This window comes from Rattus norvegicus, chromosome 10 (genome assembly GCF_036323735.1).
Source record: "Rattus norvegicus strain BN/NHsdMcwi chromosome 10, GRCr8, whole genome shotgun sequence".
NCBI lineage: Eukaryota > Metazoa > Chordata > Mammalia > Rodentia > Muridae > Rattus > Rattus norvegicus.
In genome coordinates, this window is record NC_086028.1 from 83026373 (window position 1) to 83046390 (window position 20018).

At 54.3% G+C, this 20018-nt stretch overlaps 1 protein-coding gene across 33 annotated transcripts in view; it reads right to left on the reverse strand.

Moving 5' to 3' along the window:
• Positions 1-20018, reverse strand: part of Srcin1 (SRC kinase signaling inhibitor 1) — a 67065-nt gene that overhangs the window by 27078 nt on the left and 19969 nt on the right. For 16 of the 33 annotated variants that reach the window (XR_010055230.1, XM_063269719.1, XM_063269720.1 and 13 more), the window contains 5 exon segments: positions 16235-16536; positions 13403-13501; positions 6871-6894; positions 955-1150; positions 197-395 (listed from right to left, as the gene is read on the reverse strand). Coding sequence is in view for 32 of the 33 variants with exons in the window: in XM_063269719.1 (XP_063125789.1) it covers positions 197-395; positions 955-1150; positions 6871-6894; positions 13403-13501; positions 16235-16536 (820 nt within the window). In the remaining variant the exon portion in view is untranslated. 33 annotated transcript variants of the gene reach the window in all.

Below are 20018 nucleotides of genomic sequence, written 5' to 3' on the forward strand. Positions count from 1 at the left end.
CACGGGGGCGGGTAGACTCCACCTGTCCACTTTCACAGCCTCAGGACTGGAAGATTTAGCAGCGAGGGAGGGCGCTAGGACTTGCAGGGGAAGGGAAAGGGTGGAGAGAGAGTGATCTGAGGAAGGACCACCAGGGGTCTAGAGCTCTTCAGAGGAGTGTAGGGAAATCCACCCACCCCCCTGGGGCCACGCCCACCGGACGTCTTCCAGCTCGTAGAAGACGTTGCGAGCCTCGTCCTTGATGAGGATGGCGGTGTTGGGCGACTTAAGCATGCCCATGGTGAGCTTCTGCGGGAACATGTGCGCGATGAGTGCGTGCAGCGTGTCCAGGCTGCTGACCTCATGCGTGATGTGTACACGTCGCGTCTCCTCCCCGAACTGCAGGAACAGGACTCCTGCGAAGGAGACGCGGCCATCATGGTCACTGCCTCTGTCGGCGCGCCTCACACCAGGGGAATGCGATGAGCCCTCAGGAGCAGCATCGGTCCCACAGTGGCAAGGTCTGAGGCCAGAGGCTGCCCCTGAGTGCAAGTGCACCCACGCGCTCCTCATGCAGCTGTTTGGCGGGCTGCCTCTCAGAGCATCCACTAGACTCCAGGCAACTGGAGTCTGGACGCAGAAATGAGGTAAGGGCAGGAGCTGGTAGAGCAGAAACGGAAGGAAAGTCGGGAAAGTTGAAGGGAGTGGCGAGAACACTGGGAGAAAGAAATGAAAAGAGCCTAGAGGAAAAAAAAAAGGATTGGATAGAGAGGAGGCTGAGAGCGTAAGAGCCAGCAGGGGATGCTAGGGTATAGCAAAGGAGAAGGAGTGTTGAGGGCCCCGAGGACTTCGGGGAGGTGACGGCCGCTAGAGGAGGGACTGGGAGGGAGTGGCAGGAGATGGAGTAGCGAAGGGCGGGAGAAGCCGGAGGGAGGAGCTGTGGCAGGGCCGGAAGACAAGACTGCTGGGCAGTACCTGGTGAGCGCAGCTTGGTCTGGCTGGCAGAGCGGGAGAGAGGCAAGCTCTGTCGGAAGCGATTCATCCTGCTGAAGCCCAGGGGCAGCTCGGCCTCGGACATTGTCTCCAGCGACTCAGCCGAGGCGTAGGACAGCTTGGCTGCCTGGTCTGCCAGCCCTGGCTGGGCTCCCTGAGTATGGCGCGAGCTGCGGGTCTGCAGGGGCAGGGCAGGGCGAGAGGCACCAAGCATGAGCCCCCACCCCCATCCCTTGTTCTGCCATTGCCTCCATCTGGGCCCCGGAGCTCTGGCCAGACAGCAACACCACACACACACACACACACACACACACACACACACACACACACACACACTCAGAGAAGGATCTGTTTCCTGGGTTCCAGACTAGTTGGGTAACCGCTGAAAAGATCCCCTGACTCTAAAGGCCTTGGATTCCCTGAGACACCCAGCAGGTAAGCAGTGAGCAAAGGACTCAGGCACCCCGGACAGTCATACAAGAAACCATGAGTTGGACCCATGGGTACGCCTGCTATTTTAAGCTTCCAACGAACAACAACAACACAAATTTGTCACCGAGGTGAGCAGCAGAATTGTTGAGCAAATTGGAGCATTAGTTCCAGACATTAATTAAGCGGCGGGTGTGTGAACGGCGGATTTATTCTTCATGGAGTTCAAGGGGCTCGGGGGAGCAGGGAGAAATCAGAGAATGAGGGGCCTAGGCTTTCAGCACTGGGAGGTGTTCATGTCTAGAGGCCTCCACTTAGAGAACTTAGGAACTGGCAGTCTTCGAAACCCTCGAGTCAACTGAACCACAATTTAAAGTAAACTGTATGCTTATGAACAGGCAAAACCGGGTGTGATACACACAAGTACACTGTGCTAGGCTCCACCCCTACCGGTGATGCACATGCTGTCGCATAGCCTGGCTGACCTACTTCTGTAGCCTTGGGTATGACAGTCCCTTTCCTAAAGCTACAGGTGAGAGGGATCTACAGCTAGGGCGAGGAAGGATGTCACAGACAGGTCAGTGAATCCCTAGGTTCAATTCCCAGTTTCCCCCCTCTCCCAAAATAAAGACCTGGAGCGGTAGTTCACTAGGAGAGGTGTCACAGGCCTGACCACTGTTTCTTGGGGAGGTGGCATCCCTTCTTAATTCAATTATCCTTCTAGAGTGTACTTTTATCTCTCATCCAGGTCCACAGCCTCAGCCATTCTGACCTAGTCCCTACACCAAACATGGCTACTAGACAAGACACCCCACGGCTTAAACTGTTATTAAAGATTTATATTACATATGTTAGTTCACTGTAGCTGTCTTCAGACGCAACAGAAGAGGGCATCGGATCTCTTTACAGATGGTTGTGAGCCACCATGTGGTTGCTGGGAATTGAACTCAGGACCTCTGGAAGAGCAATCAGGGCTCTTAACCCCTGAGCCATCTCTCCAGCCCCTGTTGTTATTTTTTGAGACAGAATCTCACAACGTCACCTTGGCTACCCTGGAAATGGCTAAATAGACCATGCAGGCCTTGAACTCACAGAGCGATCCACCCGCTCTGCCTTCTGAGTGCTAGGACTAAAGGCGTGATCTACCATGTTTGGCTCTCATAACTCAAATGATTAAGTTATTTACAGGATTAAGAAAATAAAAATAAAACATGTTATCCATCTGCACCTAACATTCTTATTTCCACAGGCAGTTATGCTGCTATGTGACTATAATTCCAGCACAGGAAAGGCTGAGGCAGGAGGATAGCCAACAGGTTTGAGGTTATCCTGGGCTTACAATCCGCTACAGTGTGAGACCTAGTTTGAACACAAAAATAAACGTATTTTTTTTCTTTCTTTTTGGAGCTGAGACAGAACCCAGGGCCTTGCACTTTCTAGGCGAGCGCTCTACCACTGAGCTAAATCCCCAACCCCTAATAAACGTATTTTTAATGCTTAAATCACATACATCACTTTGGACCATGGACGTCAACAGTCGCAGGTCTGGGAGAGCTTTCTTCATTTTACTTCTTTATGAAACTGAATTTTGAGCAATCGGGACATTATTTTGCACAATTAAAAAGACAATATCTTGGGGGTTGGGGATGTAGCTCAGTGGTAGAGCGCTTGCCTAGGAAGCGCAAGGCCCTGGGTTCGGTCCCCAGTTCCGAAAAAGAGAACCAAAAAAAAAGGACAATATCTTAATTTATTTTGTATTTTGAAACAGGGTCTCACTATGTATCCATGGATGGCCCACTGAGTACTTGCTAAGTAGGCCAAGCTGGCCTCCCACTTGAATCTATCCCCCAGTTCCTGCCTCCTGAATGTGAGGTTATAGGCAAGCACTACCCAACCTAATGAACATACCTCCATTCCTTCTTCCCCCCAAATCCTGATTATCTCCTAATTAATCTCCTTCTTCCCATTAAGTCAATTTAATGTTCCAATTCAATTAGCATGCTCAGAAAAGGAGAGGCTCTATGTCCTCACCGTCAGAGCCTGGGAAGGGGCATGGAAAGACAGGTTTGGGGAATCACCAAGGAGCTTCCTCAAGCACAGTACCTTGATCAGCAGGGAGGGCATGGGTCATTCAAGGAAGGCAGAATATGAACTGGGTCTGTATGGGAGATCTCATATCCAGACTTCAGAGCCTAGGTGTCAACTCTAGGCTGACCAGCAGTGACAGGGACCCTCCCACCCTCATCCCCAGAGAAGCCACCAGTGGGGAGCCTATGCAATAGAGGGGGGGTGGTCTGCACCAGGCTGGTGGGCATGGAGTTGCCAGGCAACTGAAAGGTCAGTGGTTGCCAGGCTGGGGTCGATGAGGGGCTACAGAATGAAGCAGTTGGGGAGATGAGGAATAGGTGTGGCCACTGGGTGGGGGGAGGTGAGGAGGCATGGGGTGGGGGATATGTGGAGTGAGGTGGGGGCAATGAGGAGGTGTGGGAGGGTATGGGGGTGGTGTAGGGGAGAGGGAGGGTAGAGATGTGGAGGTAGATGTGGGGGTAAGTGGGGAGGAGGTGCAGGGGCAGTGGAAGGAGGTGGGGGAGAGGGGGAGGGGCGGGGTGGGGGATATGTGGGGGGAGGTGGGGGCAGTGAAGGGAGTGTGGGAGGGTATGGGGTGGTGTAGGGGGTGGGGGATGTGGGGAAGAGGTGAGGGGGGAAGTGGGGAGGCATGAGGGCAGTGGGTTAGGTATAGGGGGTGTGGGGGGAAGCAGAGGACACAGATGAGCTGTCTGGAAGAGGAGGGAGTGAAAGCATGGTTATGGACAGGTCCTAGGATGGCTGGCCACAAAACAGGAACTAAGAGAAAAATAACCTCGCCCCTCCTTATACCTGCCTCCCCTCCTCCCTAGCCCCACGGGCATCTTTCCATTCTTTCTATCTTTATAGAAAATCCTAAGGTTATGGAAAGTCTGTTAACATCTGCTGCCCAGGCCCACCATAGCAGAGGTGGCATGACTGTCATCTACCACATTCCCCCTTGAGAACTGAACAACAAAAAAAATCTATGGAGGTATGGTGAAGTATGGAGGGAGGGGGTGCCTCCACCGGCCATACTGAGGCATCCCTTCCCCCTGAGGGAGCAGCCACAACAAGACAGTATAGTATAGAAAAGCAGGGGGGCGGGGGGAGAGACAGAGAGAGAGAGAGAGAGAGAGAGAGAGAGAGAGAGAGAGAGAAGGAGGAGGAGGAGGAAGAGGAGGAGGAAGAAGAAGAATAGGAGGAGGAGGAAGAGGAGGTAGGGAGTGTGTGGAGGAGTAGAGGCCGGCCCTGAGAAAGAAGAAGGCAAGAGCAAGACAGCAAGACAGAAGCCTCACTCTCTTGCTCTGCCCTCCCTCTCTCCCGATTCTCTTTCCCCCTCTCTCTCCATGTGCTCATAGCCAGCCTCTACTCCCCTTCTCTCTCTCTCTCTCTCTCTCTCTCTCTCTCTCTCTCTGTCTGTCTGTCTGTCTGTCTGTCTCTGTCTTTCTCTGCCCCTATTAACCTTTTTAACTCCCTTCCCCATGCCCTGAATAAATTCTATTCTATACTCAAAAAAAAAAAAAATCACAAAGCAAATCTTACAATATTTTAGATAAGTTCGGGATTTTGTGTTGGGCCACACGTGGCCACTGGTGTTAAAATGCTGGTTTAGGGAGCTGGCAAGAGAAGGGAACAGGAACTCAAACAGAACTTGAATACGGGAAGGGGCTGTCCTGGGAGGCAGTTGTTGGACCTGTTCCACCAAGGAGCTAATGAGACCTGGCCTCAGGCCAGGCACAGAGCTAGGGCTAGGGCAGTCAGACCTAAGATCTGAGCTCCCAACAGCTGTCTACAGACTTGGGCAGATGTACCTGGAGCTCTCACAAACGCTTTCCAGGATCAACAGACCCTTAATAGGAACCTCTCCACAGAGTAAAGCCTGGGGCCCAAGACCTCTTATGAAACCCTAAAGCACTTCCAGTGAGCAGAGGTTAGAATCAGGTCAGCGTCTGTGACTAATGGAGTCAGCTACCCGGGGAAGCAACTAATAGAGCATTCCGACCCAGCATGCATTGCTCCCCTCTCTCCCATCCTTCAACAACCTTGAGTAAGCCCTGAGGGCACAAACCTATAATCCAATGATTTAGGAGGCTGAGGCAGGTGGATCTCAACTTCAAGGCCTGCCTGAGCTACTGAGGTAGTTCAAGGTCAACCTGGACAGTTTAGTGAGACCCCGTCTCAAAAGAAAAGGTAAAAATAGGGTTTGGGGTGCTGGGTATGGGCACACACCTTTACTCTTAGCACTTGGGAGGCAGAGGCAGGTAGCTCTTGGTGACTTGGAGGCTAGCCTGGGCTACACAGTCTGTTTCAGGCTCAAAACTAAACAGTAACAAACAAACAAGAACAATACCCCCATCTCCCCAAAAAGTTTGTGGAAGTGACTTAGTGATAGAATGCATGCCCAAGGTTCTGGGTTCAATCACCACTCTGTGGCCTCTATGACAAAGAGCTTCACTTTCCAAAGGAGAGAGCAAGGCTCATAGGAGTGTAAATAACTGCTAGGGTCATTAAGGTAGTAATTAGGAGCGGGTTAGAATTCACCACCAGGCCATCAGATCCTCAAGCCCACACCCTCTCCTTTCTCTCCTGGCACTTCCAGAGAAGTGGGGTGACAGGCAGGTACAGGAGCCCATGATGCACCGATTCAAAGGTTGCTTGCAGGAAAAATGATTGCTTGCACAGAGGACATTTGGCAAGTTTGGGTGAGAGCCTACTACCCTTCCATAATGTCGGAGGCTCCAGGGACCACAGATCCCAGACAATAAGCCACAGTAGAACTCACCTCACCCAGCTCTGAATGTGTGGGCCAAGAAAGATAGAGTGCCTGCACCACGGTATCCTGGGAGTGGGAAGATCCCATTCCAGGTCTCCATAATACAAACTGTCCAGAGGAAGTAGGATTTTCCCCAGGCCTGGCCCCAAGGTGAACGCACGCATTCAAGGGTGTTGCCTGGTCCTGAGCTTGGTAGGGAATAAGGAAGGCAGCTCTGAGGCCTTCCACAGAGGGACAATGTGAGTTCAGGGGCCAGGGGCCACAGGGAAGTTGTGAGTTCAGGTCCCTGCCTCTGTCAGCAAACTTTAGGCTCAGAAATATCAGGAACCCTTCTCATTCTAAAATGCCCTTAGTAGGGCTGGGAGCGCTGGGGACCTGAGTATCTCTAGGCCAAGCCTAGAAGTGGTAAGATTCCCACTCCAGATCCACAAGCCCCTGGCAGACAAATCCACTCTCTCCCCGCAAAGCAGCAGCCATAACCGGCAGCCCCAGGCCCACCGCCCGCAAAGGAGGAGGCCCGTGCAAATGCACACCCCAATGAGCAGCATGTGCAAGGCAGAGGCGGGGGGGTGGGGTGGGGGAGGGCAGGACATGCAGTTGTCACAGAGGCAGAAGCATCTCGCACTGACCTTGAAACTCCAGTAGTTTGGTTGCTGATGGAAACAAGAGAAGAGATGGTTATAAGGGACTGCTAGGGAAGTGGGACGGGGATGGGAGAGAGACTCAGGACTCAACCCTGGGACATGGGCCTCCACCCTCTCGGAAACAAACAGCAGGCAAAGCCTGTGCCTCTCAATTCTCCCCGGAGGCTGGAACCTTCTGGGTCACCAAGGATGGGGCAGGTTCCAGATCTGCTGGTGGGGGAGCAGGATAGAACGTTCCAGATGTTTTAAGTGTCTTTCTACCCATAGGAACTAACCTCAGAGAGAGCTACAGGTGAGGAAAAGTGTAGATGACCATGAGTTGGGCAAAGTTTGAGGGGAGGGCGGTGATAAATCTGAGTGGTGGGGACCAGAGAAATGGTGCTCCTTGTGGGAGACCAGGGTAAAATGTCCCAGAAAAGATGGCATTCCGGCTCAGTTGGGTAAGGGAAGAGCTGGAGACTGGGAAGAAAGGTGTGCTTAGCAGAGCAGATAGCTTAAGTAGGCGCCCTGGAGTAGGCAGGGGGGCTGGGAAGAAGCAGAAGGGAGTGAGGGGTCAAAGGTAGTCGCTGGATGCCAGCCTCCGACTGGAGTTACATGGACAGATCAAAGTACAGAAAACACAGGAATGCAATGCTGGGGTGTGCAAAGGGAGACCTCAGTAAGGCTGAGGGCAGGGAGTAGATGGTGACAACTGGGACCGAGGCCAGAGTAGGCAAGCCTGTGTGCCAGGATGTGCAAGGATTGTGGAGAAAAGTGGACCGACGCCAGTGACCTCAGGGGCTTGTCAGAGGATGGGGAGTTTGGGCAGCACTTAGAGCTACAGAGGTGGCAGAGAAGAGTTTGAGGGGGCCTGAGGCTTCTCTTAGCTCGCCCTGCCCTCCCCAGAGACCAGAAGGGCCTTCCAGATGGCCGGTGACAAGGGAAGGACAGCCCTGAGGGCGGGCTGGTTCTTGGCAAAGCGGAGGGTACCCTGCTGACCGGTGCCAGCCTCAGCAGGAGAACAGAGGCAGCAGATGGCCTGGCCCCAGGGTGCCTGGCACGAGCAGACAAGATTCCCCCGGCCTCAGAGCCACTGGCAGAGGACAGGGACCTTGAGGGTTCCTGCTGGGAGGACACCATGCTGTGGTGCCCTGTGCCCCTAGGATGCTTTAGGGGCACGGAGGAGTTAGGAAGGAGGTGAGGATGGCTACTGCTGGGTAGACTTTATGCTGACAGCTCTTTGGGGTGGTCTGAATCTGGAGTAGAGTTTATTTGCCACACTCTGTACACACACCTGAGACACCACAATTCCTATCCCAATTTAGCGGCTCCAACAGATGAAAGGCAGATACGTTTCAGGTAGGAGAAGGGGTCAGCAAAGGCACCCCTCCCACCCCACCCCCGTGGTACCAGGGGGTGCTTTCAGTTTATCACAGGAGGGGACAGTGTGGCTTAAAGACTTGAGCCACAGCTTCTGTGACCTTGGATAGAAAGGGAAGCCTAGAAAGTAAAGGGACACCAGAGCCAGGCTGGAGACTTGGAAAGTCATGTCATGTCTGCAGACCAGGAGTGACAGACGGACGGACAGACGGCTCTGCAGAGAAAGCCTCATGCTCCCCCCACCCCACAGTGGGCACGGAAGCCCTCCACAGCTCCCTGTAACATGCATGTTGTTCCTGCAGTGAGCTGGCTGACTCAGACACATCTCGGGTAGGCAAGGATGTCACAAAGGTGCCCAGAACAACAGACACACCCACCAAGGTGCACCGCACTAAGGGAAGCCATGAGAAATGGCCCCAGAAACACACAGCAACTTGGAGACATCTGCTCAAAGACCACCTACTCAGATCTACGTGTACCTCCAAGGACCCTATCTAGAGCTAAACCCAGTCAAAGACACAGAGGGTAGCAAGGCCAGTCACACCCACCCTCAGCACATCACAGAGGCATGGACACCTATTCATTCTCTCTCTCTCTCTCTCTCTCTCTCTCTCTCTCTCTCTCTCTCTCTCTCACACACACACACACACACACACAAACACTAGTTACAGAAATATATACAAAATAGTATACAAGGACCACCAAGACAACTCAGTGGGTAAAGGTGCTACTGGCTGCCAACCCTGATGATCTGAGTTCGATACCTGGATCCCACATGGTGAAATGAAGGAACCAACTGCCCCACACTGCCCTCTGATGCCCCCACACATGCACCATGGCAAGCGTATACCCTCCCCCATGGACACATATACTTAATACATGTAATTTTTTTCATTAGAGCAATATATGAAATACACAGAGATTCAAGGGAAATGCCCTTTCTCTGCTCCCCTCTATGAGGTGAGTCAGGACATCTGTGTCACCTCTGGCCAGTATCCAGTGACTACAATAGTCCTATCATCATGTGTCTGGGGGTTGATTTCCTGAATCAAGAAAGATAAAAGTTGTCCCATCCATTATCCTTCCATTAGTCTCAGCACAAGGGACTCAGGCCATTGTACAGATGACTGGGATCCCACTGGGGTTCTTCGAAGACAAGCAGGCAAGATGTGACTATAGCCACACCGACTGTGCCCTCACGGTGTGTTCCAAGCCTGTACACAGTCATCGGTCAGTATCTGGAAGGCTCGGGTCACAAACAAGCCCAAGGGAGAGAACAGGGTGACATCAGTGTCTGGGAAAGGGTCATCCTAGCTCTGAGAAGGACACAGGAGAGAAGTTATGTTTATGTTTGGGGGACTTGGACGGACAAATGACACCGCCATCCAGTCATAGGACTTGGTAGTTCTGAGTGTCAGAGCCTCCTCAGTGAGCCCTGTCTCCTTCCTGGTCCTCTGTTCAAAAGGGGAAGAAGGATCCTTTCAGCCGGCCTCAGCAGGAACCAGGTGCATGGTCTCCAAGCAACTCACTGTCCTTGGGGGCGGGGGGGGGGGGAGAAGTGCAGCAGGGGGGGTGGGGGGAAAGCCCTCAGGGAGATGGGCCATCATCCACCCTTTCAGATATTAACCCAAGGGGCCACCCCTGCTGATAGGGAACAGAGGCTCCTCCTCTATTGTACAAGAGGGACACCTGTGGTCCCCTCCCTCCCCTTACCCCCTTCCTAGCTGTAGGTTCTTCAGCCTGTGCCCAACACACACCTGCTATATATCAATGCCCTCAACATATTCATGGCAATGAGTAAATGCCAACCAGGCAAACCAGGCAAAGCCAGCAGGGAGGGGGTAACTCTAAATATTAGGCCTGGCCCCACTCCCTCTGTCTCTGGGCCCTGCTGCTGTGGGCATTTTTCCTGAGACTGTCACAGGTCTAACCCTGAAAGAATGACAAGGAGCTGAATGTGGTGGTGCATTCCTTTAATCCCAGGCAGAGGCAGGGGGATCTCTGGGAGTTCATTCCAGGTTCCAGGACAAACAGAGCTACAGATAGAGGCCCCGTCTCATAATAAATAAATAAACAAACAAACAAATAAAATAAACAAGGCAGGGGCAGGAGAGATCTGGGTCCCTCTGCTCTTCGCCCAACACAACCTCACCAAAGGGAAGAAGGTACAGGGCCAGAGACAGCCTTCCCAGAACCGAGGGACTACAAAGGAAAGGTGTTGAACAGGAGACTGGCAGAACCCGCTGCTTAGAAGACAAGCTTTCAGGAGCTGGGGCAAAATGAGAAACAACCATCCCTCAGGACCAAGCTTTCAGCCATGGGGGAGAAGACTTCCCCCAGACACACACACACACACACACACACACACACACACACACACAGAGTGGAGGAAACAGCTTTTTCCCTCCCAGCTGAGGCGTTAACCCCTATCATTCCTCTCTAGTAGTTAGTCTTGCGGTTGTCTCTCCCCCTAGAGCTGGCCCTCCTCCGCCCACTTCAGCTTTAGAGAAGCAGGACGAATCCCCATCCGGACCTTATACCACAACCCTCCCCCTTCCCCTTCCCCTTAGCAGAGGTCCCGGGGTAGGCTAAGTGTCCCCATGACCCCTTCTTGACCTCAGGCCCCGAGAGAGCATCCTCCAGAGAGGAAGGCAGCCACGAGTCGCGCCCCCTTCCTTCGTCCCCAGACTGGCGCACACACCCACTTCCCAACTCTCGTGAACCCGAGTCCGTGCAAACGCCGGCTCCCAGCCTAGGGCTACGCCACGCGCCCTGTGGCCGCGAGCCTGCCACCGCCACGCCGCGCACCGCCCTCCCCCAGGGGTTTTCAGCGACACCCGCAGCTCGGAGCCCTGCGGAGGTTGGGTGTGCGGGGAGGGGGGTGCACTGCGGGAGCCGCGCGGCGCTTGGGGCCCGGGGCGCACCCGGGGAAGGTCATGACTTTCTGAGGTTGGGGGAGGGGGCGCCTGCCGCATTTGGGGGTGGGGGCCGACACACGTGGAAGGCACCTGCTGCGGTGAGGAAAGGGAGGGGGCGTTTCTCGGAGATCGGGAACCCGCTGCGGTCACGCGCCCCGCACCCCTAGACTAGTCCTCGGAGCCGCGGATCGAGACCCGATCTCTGGGTCCCCGCCTCCCGCGGAACCCCACAGTCACTCGTCCTTACCTGCGGCCACAGGTGCACACTCCAGGCCCGGTCCCGCGTCGGGCGGGGGAGGGAGAAGGACCCGCTACTCCCACCCGCGCGGGCTCTCCCCTCCCCCGGCCGCCTCCGCAGCCGTCGCCGGTGCCCTTTGCTGCAGTGCGAGAGCCGCCGCCGCCGAGCCGGCCCGGGCCCCGGTCGCCCCGGTAACCGCGACTCCACCTGGCGCGGCGCGTTGCGCCGCCGTGCGCATCCCCTCTCGGCCCCCTCCCGCGGCGCGGCCCCGCCGGCGCAGCCCGGCCGAAGAGCAGAGGAGGCTGGTGGCTGCGTCGCCGCGGTCACCCGATACGCCGGCCCGCCGCCCAGGACTCGGGTTGCAGCAGGAGGGAGGGAGGTTAGACAGCCTAGTGGAAGCGCGGGGGGAGGGGCTGCGGCTTGGTCTAACCTCTGGTCCCTTCCCAGGATCCTCTTCACTGCCCCCATCTCCAAAGGTCTTAGTTACCCCCCACCTTCCCGGCCCTCAACCTCCTCTCAGCAGCGCCTCTTTGCCCTTTTAATCCTTCCAGGACTTAATCCCCGACTGAGTCTGGGAGGCCTAGGATGCCTAAGTTTCCCCGTTGGCTTCTGACCGTGCCTTGCTGTGTGATTCTAGTCCTTTGCTGGCTGTCTCTGTGCCTTAGCTTTACAAAAATGAACCTCAGACTTATCCCTGGTGGGGAGGAATATGATAAACTGTATCATCAAGAGATGACAAGATCCTAGGTTTACTATTAAACTCTGGGGCCAAGGTCTCCCACAGACTCCCCTTCCTCCATCAGAGTATAACTCCAGACAGACAGACAGACCGTCACTCCATCACAGAACACAACTGAGCCCACTGGAATCCAGCCTCATGTCTGCCTCTGAGGCTCCAAAGCCCTAACCCTGCCCCCCCAACACTCCATCTAAGAGACCTGAGGCACCAGGGACTCACCTGTCCATCCTGAGCCTGTCTTCCCTCCATCTCTATCGTCCCAATCCTACTGTCGGGCCTGTGGTATTCACCACCCACGTGGCCACTCAAGACAACTCTCTCCCACCTGTCATCCAGTCTTAGGGTCACACACATCCCTGACCCTGTTCCCCAAGTTCAGCCAAAATGGGGCTGAGAGCCAGAGGGGAAGGGGCTCTGTGCCCTGAGAATGATAATCCGTGTGTCAAGCTGTTACCAGACAAGTTCCTCTCGGTCCAGGCACCCGGTCCTGGAAGCTCATCACATCCTAGCTGGTCACAATATCTTTTTATTTTCCTTGGGAAAGTCCAGCCTTGTCACACTTGAGTGCGTGAAGAACTGGACCTCTTCCACTCAAAGAGCTGGCAGCCACTGCCCTTCTCCTACCTACTACGGTGGCCATCAAGTCCAAAACTCCCTGGCTCCAGGTCCGGCTAGAATTCCTGGTTCTCCCATGCCTGCTATTCCTCCCCTGGCAGTGTGCAGGCCTGAGCTGGGAGCACATGCTGAAATATATCCTCCTATCAGGGAAAATGAGGCCCAGTGAGGAACAGGAACCAGGATCAGAAGCAATGGCTAGATGCCCTAGTTCTTTTCAAAAAATGCAAGAAGGGAGAGAGAAAGACACCACGCAGAACTTCCTGGTGGTCAGATGGGGGTGGGGGGAAGCAGGCTCCACTCAGAACCAAGACTGGGGCATACACAGGGCTATAAGATGAGAACAAGAGATTCTTGGGAGCCCAAGGAACAAGACTAGGCCCTCTTGTTTAAAAGAGAGAAATAGCTGTTTATTTGTTGGTTGGTTTGTTTTGGAATCATAACTATCCCTCAAAAAGGTCCCAGCTAGATTCGGGGAGGCGACTATAAGGACCCCATCAGGGAGATGTAAATACAGTGGAGAGGCTACACATAAAAGAGAAGGGGTGCCAAATAAAAATCCTCAGTGTCCCCCCCCCTTACAAAAAAAGGGCCTCCCCAAAGCCAAGCTCCACCAATGGATTTTTGTGAGGGGGATGGGTGGCTCACCTGGGCAGGCTGGCCAGCCCCTGAGGGGGTGGAGTCGCCGTGGAGGTGGGAACAGAGGGAGCTGAGGAGGCACACAGGGTCCACGGTCCAGCCGCCGACCTGTGTGTGTGAATCAAGGGACACCCCATTAGGGGGAGCGGGCAGGAGCCGCTGGGGATGGAAGCGGACAGGGAAGGATGTTCCCAGGCAAGCTCCGGCACAAGGAAGGGAGCCAGAGTCATGGTGGGGCCTTCAGAGTGGCTGGAACTTGATAACTAGGGTCCCAAGTTTTCCTGCGTGTCAGGCAGCACAGGGCTCTCGCCACTGGAGAGAATCCTGATTTCTAGTTCCCAGACGTAATATTTGCCTCCTCCTAACAGGGCACCTCAGACCTCACAGTGACGGGGATCACTGCACAGCAGTGACCTCACTCCTGCAGTCTCTGCCATCTCTGTAACTCTGACTTCCTGCTCCTACCCAAGGCCACCAGGCACCTCCACTGTTGTTTCCTCCTGCCCCCGGCCCTCTGGCCTCAGAGTCTTCTCTCTGCCAACCAGCCACTCCAAACGTCCTCCCGGCTTCACAGCATGCTAGACCGTGCTTGGGTACTCCGCCCAACTGAAAGGGCCCTGGGTCCTACCATTGAGCCTCAAAAGCAGATGGGAACAGGACAGAGGAAAGGGACGAACCCAAGCATGTCTGAGCTCCCCTCCAGGGCAGAAGCATTCGCTAACTACTTACTGAGTGTTCACCAGCCTCTTCCTATGTAAGTGCTCCCCGACAGGCTTGGCGCCCCTTGAAACTGCCACCTGGCTACTCCCATCTTTTGTTTCTGCTAAACCTCCCAGATATCTGTGTAACCAGGGTGTCCAGTTCCTACTACACCTGGTCACCAAACTACTGAAACTGGCCACGGCTGCTTCTTACCCCTGCCCAGACAATACCTAGCCCTTTGCAGTGCAGGTGCCGACTGCCCCATGGCTCCTCTCTGACCGCTGTATTCTGCTTTAATGGTCTTCTCATGGCCCACTCTCACTTCTGCCTCTAACTTGACTGCTCCCAGGTCTCCTGAAGCCATGGTCCCCCTGGAGTCCCAAAATGTATATAAAGGTATCCCTTTGGCCTTCTTTCCCAGCTTCCCACCCCACCCCATGACTTTCACCCATTTTTGTGTCTTTCCCAGAGACTGATCTCCCTGTTAGTCAAGAGTTTCTTTTCAGTTCTCACGTAGGTCTCATGTAGCCCAGGTTGGTAGCTGAGGACGGCCTTGAACTGCTGACTATCTTGCCCCCTCCATACTGCCTCCCCACAGAGTAATGGGATTGCAGGCATGCACCACTAAAGCCAGTTTGTGCAGGGCTGGGAATCAAACCCACAGCCTCTGGCATACCAGGCCAGCACTTCGTACCACTGAGCTTCTTCCCTGGCCTCTAGCTATGTCCTCCCCGCCCGCCTCCCCGCTTTATAGATCCAGATAACCAACAATGCTTGCTCAGTCTCTCCCCCCACTCTGTCCAAACACCTCTTTCCTTCCTCTTCTCCTTCCCCTACTCTGTCACTTTACTGTTTATAATAAATTAACCCTCATGGTCTCTACTGGTCCAGCCCACTTGATCAGTATGGTTCCTTGCATTCCAGTGCAAACCCTTCCCCCTACAGACCAGCCAGAGGGACTTTTGTGTCATGTCCCAAGTCCACTCAAGCCCACGCTGCTTCCCTAGGACCTGCTGATGAGCAATTTCTTCCTCTGTTCAAACCCTTTCACCCTGCTAGTCCTCATATAGAGACCACTTCCTCCAGGCAGCCTTCCCTAGGGACCACCTCCTCCAGGAAGCCTTCCTATCAGGCCTGTGCATGTGATATCTCTGATCCTAAACTCCCTCCCAACTGGCCAGGACGCTCATACAATGTTTAATCCCCCCACCCCCAACTCACCTAAGGAGGTCAGGGCTTATGTGAGTCTAGAACGCCTTCTGACCCTCTCCAACCTGGACCCTGTTCCTAGGTGGACTCTGGAGCTAGGAAAATGCAAAAGCTAGACAGACCTAGAGAGGATGTCTGGGGGCAAGCAAGGTCCCACAAACATGGCAGTGTGTCCTTGATCTCTGCAATGAGGGTGCAATGTCCCTCCCCTGATCCCCAGTCACCCTGAGGAAAAGGAGCTGTGACCCAACACTCCTCAGTGTGACTGAAGGAGTGCTAATGGATGGGCACCGTCTACCTTCTCCCAGAAGGGACAAGGCTCGAATTTCCAGAGCTGAGGACACATCAGCCACACCGGCCCCCTTGCCCATGCAAGGCTAAGTGCAGAATACTAGTCCTGAGAGGAAGCTAGTGCTTGAGTGGAGAGGGGAATTGAGGAATCCAGGCTGGGGGAGGCTGAGGAGGGAAGCACCCGACTCCATGTAGGCCCTGGGCCAAAGGCAAAGGCCCCAGCCCCTCCCTAAGTAAGCCTTACTGAGGGCAGGAGAGCGCCAAGGAACACAGAAGATACTAGATCAGTCACACAGTACCACAGCCAGTCTGTGTCACTGAAGGAGGTAGTGGCTCCAGTTCTGGGCTCAGTCCAGGTGCGGGCTGGGGTCAGAATCAGCCTTCCAGACCTCCCACGTCTGAGAGAGATGCTACAACCAAGCATTTCAGCTCTCCCACTCGGTCCCGGCCAGTATCCTCAGTGCCAAAAGCTTCCCTTCCATGCCTTCTTCCCAATCATTCCTTTGGCCTCTGAGGCACACCTTCCAGCCCTTCTTCCCACATTCTGCCCAAGCCCTGGAGACAAACTCCCCAACTCCGGGCTCCCAGCTTTGCCCCAGATCCGGATCGCTACAGACCCTGGCCCCTGATCATACTCACCTGCTCTCTCATCCTGTCCTGCTGACCTCGAAGGGCCAGGGCATGCTGGGGGTACTTGCTCTTCAGGTGGTCCATAAACGCATCTCGCTTGCGGTCAGCATCGGCCTTCTGGAGCCCGCTGAGGGCCTCCAGGCTCTGGGCAGCGATCACCGTGTGCCGCCGCTCGGAGGTGTGCACCAGCCCCACGTTGGAGAAGCGCCGGCCCCCGCTGCCCCCGCTGCCCCCACCCCCCAGGGTCCGGTACTCCCGAGGATATTCGGCATCGTCGGCAGACAGCATGGGGGGGCTGCTCCGCTCCGGATCTGCGAGAGGGGGAAAGGGTCTGGGGTCACCAAGGCGCCATGTCAAAGGGCTGCCCATCTCCCACAAGGGTCCCTGTGGGGCAGGGCGGGGATGATGGGGTAGAGAGGCCTTCGGGAGCTGAAAGGGGAGCTAGGAAGATATATGAGGTGAACTTAGAATTTTAAGTTGGGGGTAGGGAGCAGGGCCTGCATGCAGCTTGCACTTTGGTTTGCTTTGGAGCAGACAGGGGATGACGTCAGGATAGGAGAGGTAAGGAGTACTGAAGGTGTCCAGGTCACCTCTCTAACTGTACATTCGGTCCCCTTCCTGAAGACAGGGGAAAGAGCTGCGCTGTGCTCTAGAACATTTTCTAAGGGGAGGCTGGAGTCATGAGCATCTTCCTCAGACCTGTGCACTCAGGACGGTATCCTTCAGCGGGGGGAGGGGCCTATCTAGGAGAGGAACCAGGGAACCGTGGGCGGGGCGGGGTGAGGGCAAAGGTTAGTCACAAGGCTTCTTCCCGAGGATGAATGAAGGTCCAGAGTCTGGGGCAGAGACTCCCTTTCCCTCCCTCCCCAGAGACAAACAGATGGACAGACAGCAGAGGCTGAGCACAGAGAGGACAGTGAAAGATGGACAGGGAGAAACTTACAGAAGAAAGCAGGCAGACAAAAACAGGTCGACTCCACCCCTCCCTTCCCCTCCTCCTCCCCTCCCCCTTTCAAAATCTCCTCACAACATAAGACCCACAAGTGACTGCACAGGGGACAAAGACAGAACAGAAGTGGGGCGGGGGGGGGGGGAGGCCGGGGGCTGAGGTCTCCATACAAATCCTTAATCCCCTCCCAAGTCCCCTCCTCCACTCCCAGCCTAGCCTTGCTCTCCCCAGTCTCACCCCCAAAGCAGGTAGGTCCTCCTGAATATCCACCTTAGCCATATTTCTGGACATGAAATCGAGTTGCTCGCCCTGTCCCCCTATTGAGAGACAGGAATCTCCATACATCCCACCTAAGCTCTCAAAATGGCACCCCTAAGCATAGTCTAGGACTGGAGCATCGAGCCCCAGCAGCCAGGCTTGTGCTCCTCCAGACAGCGGAAGAAGAGAAATTTGGCTGGGAATCCTGGGACTTGGTAGGTTCGTGAGAGCCCTCTTCCCTCCGCACAACTGCTTACCCTGCTTGCTGCTAGGCTACATCCACCCAATGCCCAACCACAGGGGGAGAAAGAGACACGGAGCCACATTTCAAGACTAAGCTACCTCAGCACCAACACACACATGCACATTCATGCGTGTGCACGCACGTGCATACGTACACGCACGTGCATACGTACACACAAAGGCGCAGAGACACCCAGAATCATTCCGCCAGCAATGTACTCAAGAAAGCCACCTTCAACAACAGTGCATGGACGGACACATTCACGGACAGACACACGCAGGGACACTTCATACTCACTGCACTGACAGAGAGGGGGGAAGGGGAGGGAGAGACAGAGAGAAAGAGGAGGAAGGAGAGGGAGGGGAGAAGGGGAAAGGGAGAGGGAGAGAGAGACAGGGAGAGAGAGAGAGACGGGGGGGGGGGGGAAGAGGAGGGAGGGAGGGAGAGGGAGAGGAACCATCCTGACACACACAACACACTCTTCCAGGCACGTGCATCTGGGGATAATAGCCCCAGAGTTCCCAGCATTTCTCACTAAACCACAAAAACACAACAGCCCCCCATAGGAATTTCAGTCACCAGCTACAAGAGTCTCCCACCACTGCCATGGCTCTCAACACTCCTGTCCGGCAGGTGTTATTGTGGTCCCCATTTCAGACATGGCTGCCAAACTTCAGAAACCCAGTGACAAGTTCAAAGCTACAAGTAGCAGGGGCCTGGTGTGAGTCACTCCCACTATCTGCTAGGTTTGCACTGCCATACTCCCCGGGCAGATGATAGTGCCCACTGGACTAAGTGACCGCTGAGTATGCAACACACCATGGAGGCTTCCTTCTTTCTTTTTTCGTTTTTTTTTTTTTTTTTCGTTTTTTCGGAGCTGGGGACCGAACCCAGGACCTTGCGCTTGCTAGGCAAGCGCTCTACCACTGAGCTAAATCCCCAACCCCGGAGGCTTCCTTCTTTACTCATTGGTCTCCCTACAACACTCAGGGCCTGAGTCACCACTGGTGACCTTCCAGGTACCCTCTGTCCCTTTTACCACAGTTGCCTTTTTGAGTCTCCCCAATGAGGTAGATACACACTGATGAATTTAAAGGTAGTGTTTTATATCTACACGTGCATGTGTGTGTGCACAATTTATCGAAGAGTAAATATGGGCTGCACATAGGTGGTAAGTGTGTGGCTTGGTCTTCATGCAAGCCCTTAAACAACTGTCCCTGAATCTGTTGCCTGACTGTGGATCCTGTTCTCCTAACTGAGCCACCTTTTCTGGCCTCACTGGGAGAGGATGTGCCTAGTCCTGCAGTGACTTGATGTGCCAGGGTGGGGTGACATGGGGAGACTCCCCCACTCCTCAGAGGAGAAAAGGATGGGGGAGGGGCTGTGTGAGGGTGAAACATGGGGAACTGCGACTGGGATGTAAAAGTGAAAAAATAAATAAGTTAATGAAGAAAAAGAAATATAATTTATTGAACTATTTTGTGTCTTGCTATATATAGTTCAGGCTGGTTCTGACCCTCCTGCCTCAGTTTCTCAAGGACTGGGTTGTACAGGAGTGTTTTATATTTTAACTGATTACATCGTTATTTTCATAAGCATCAGAACACATCTAAGGGCAAATCGCTGGCTTTCTAGACTTTATTCCTCAGAGTGGTAGTAAGTTCCCTCTTTTTTTTTTTTAAGATTTATTTTATTTTATATGAGTACACCATTGCTGTCTTCAGACACACCAGAAGAGGGCATCAGATCCCATTACAGACGGTTGTGAGCCACCATGTGGTTGCTGGGATTTGAACTCAGGACCTCTGGAAGAGCGGGTCGGTGCTCTTAACCACTGAGCATCCTCTCTCTAGCCCGTGAGTTCCCTCTTAACTACATATATAGTCAAGTTCAGAGTGAAGTTGTGTTAACCGAAGCCATGCTGAATTGATACAGTGCAAACAGTTCTCTTGGCTACAAAAGAAACCGGGGTGAAGCTTGCTAACTAAGGCTAGGAACACAAGGGCCATCTTCCTGCCAGTCTCTTCTCCAAGAGAAGCTTGTGGCAGGGCAGGGTGGCCAGGGACTGAGGCTGACTGAGGTATGGGTGACACAGGTGAGCAAGCAGCGTGTTCTATGGGTACAGACTCCAGCCTCCCTCCTCCTCCACCAGAGGGTCCCATCCTACTGATGATGGGATGATGGGGAGATCTCCAAGGCTAAGGACGCCAGGCTCCTCCCTCTTTCCCCACCATGTGTGTTTTGTCTGTCCTTCTTGCTAGACCTAACTCGGCCCAGACCACCTGGACTCTTGGCTAGCTTGTCCTGTCCCCCGGGACTCTAGACACACATGAATGTCACTC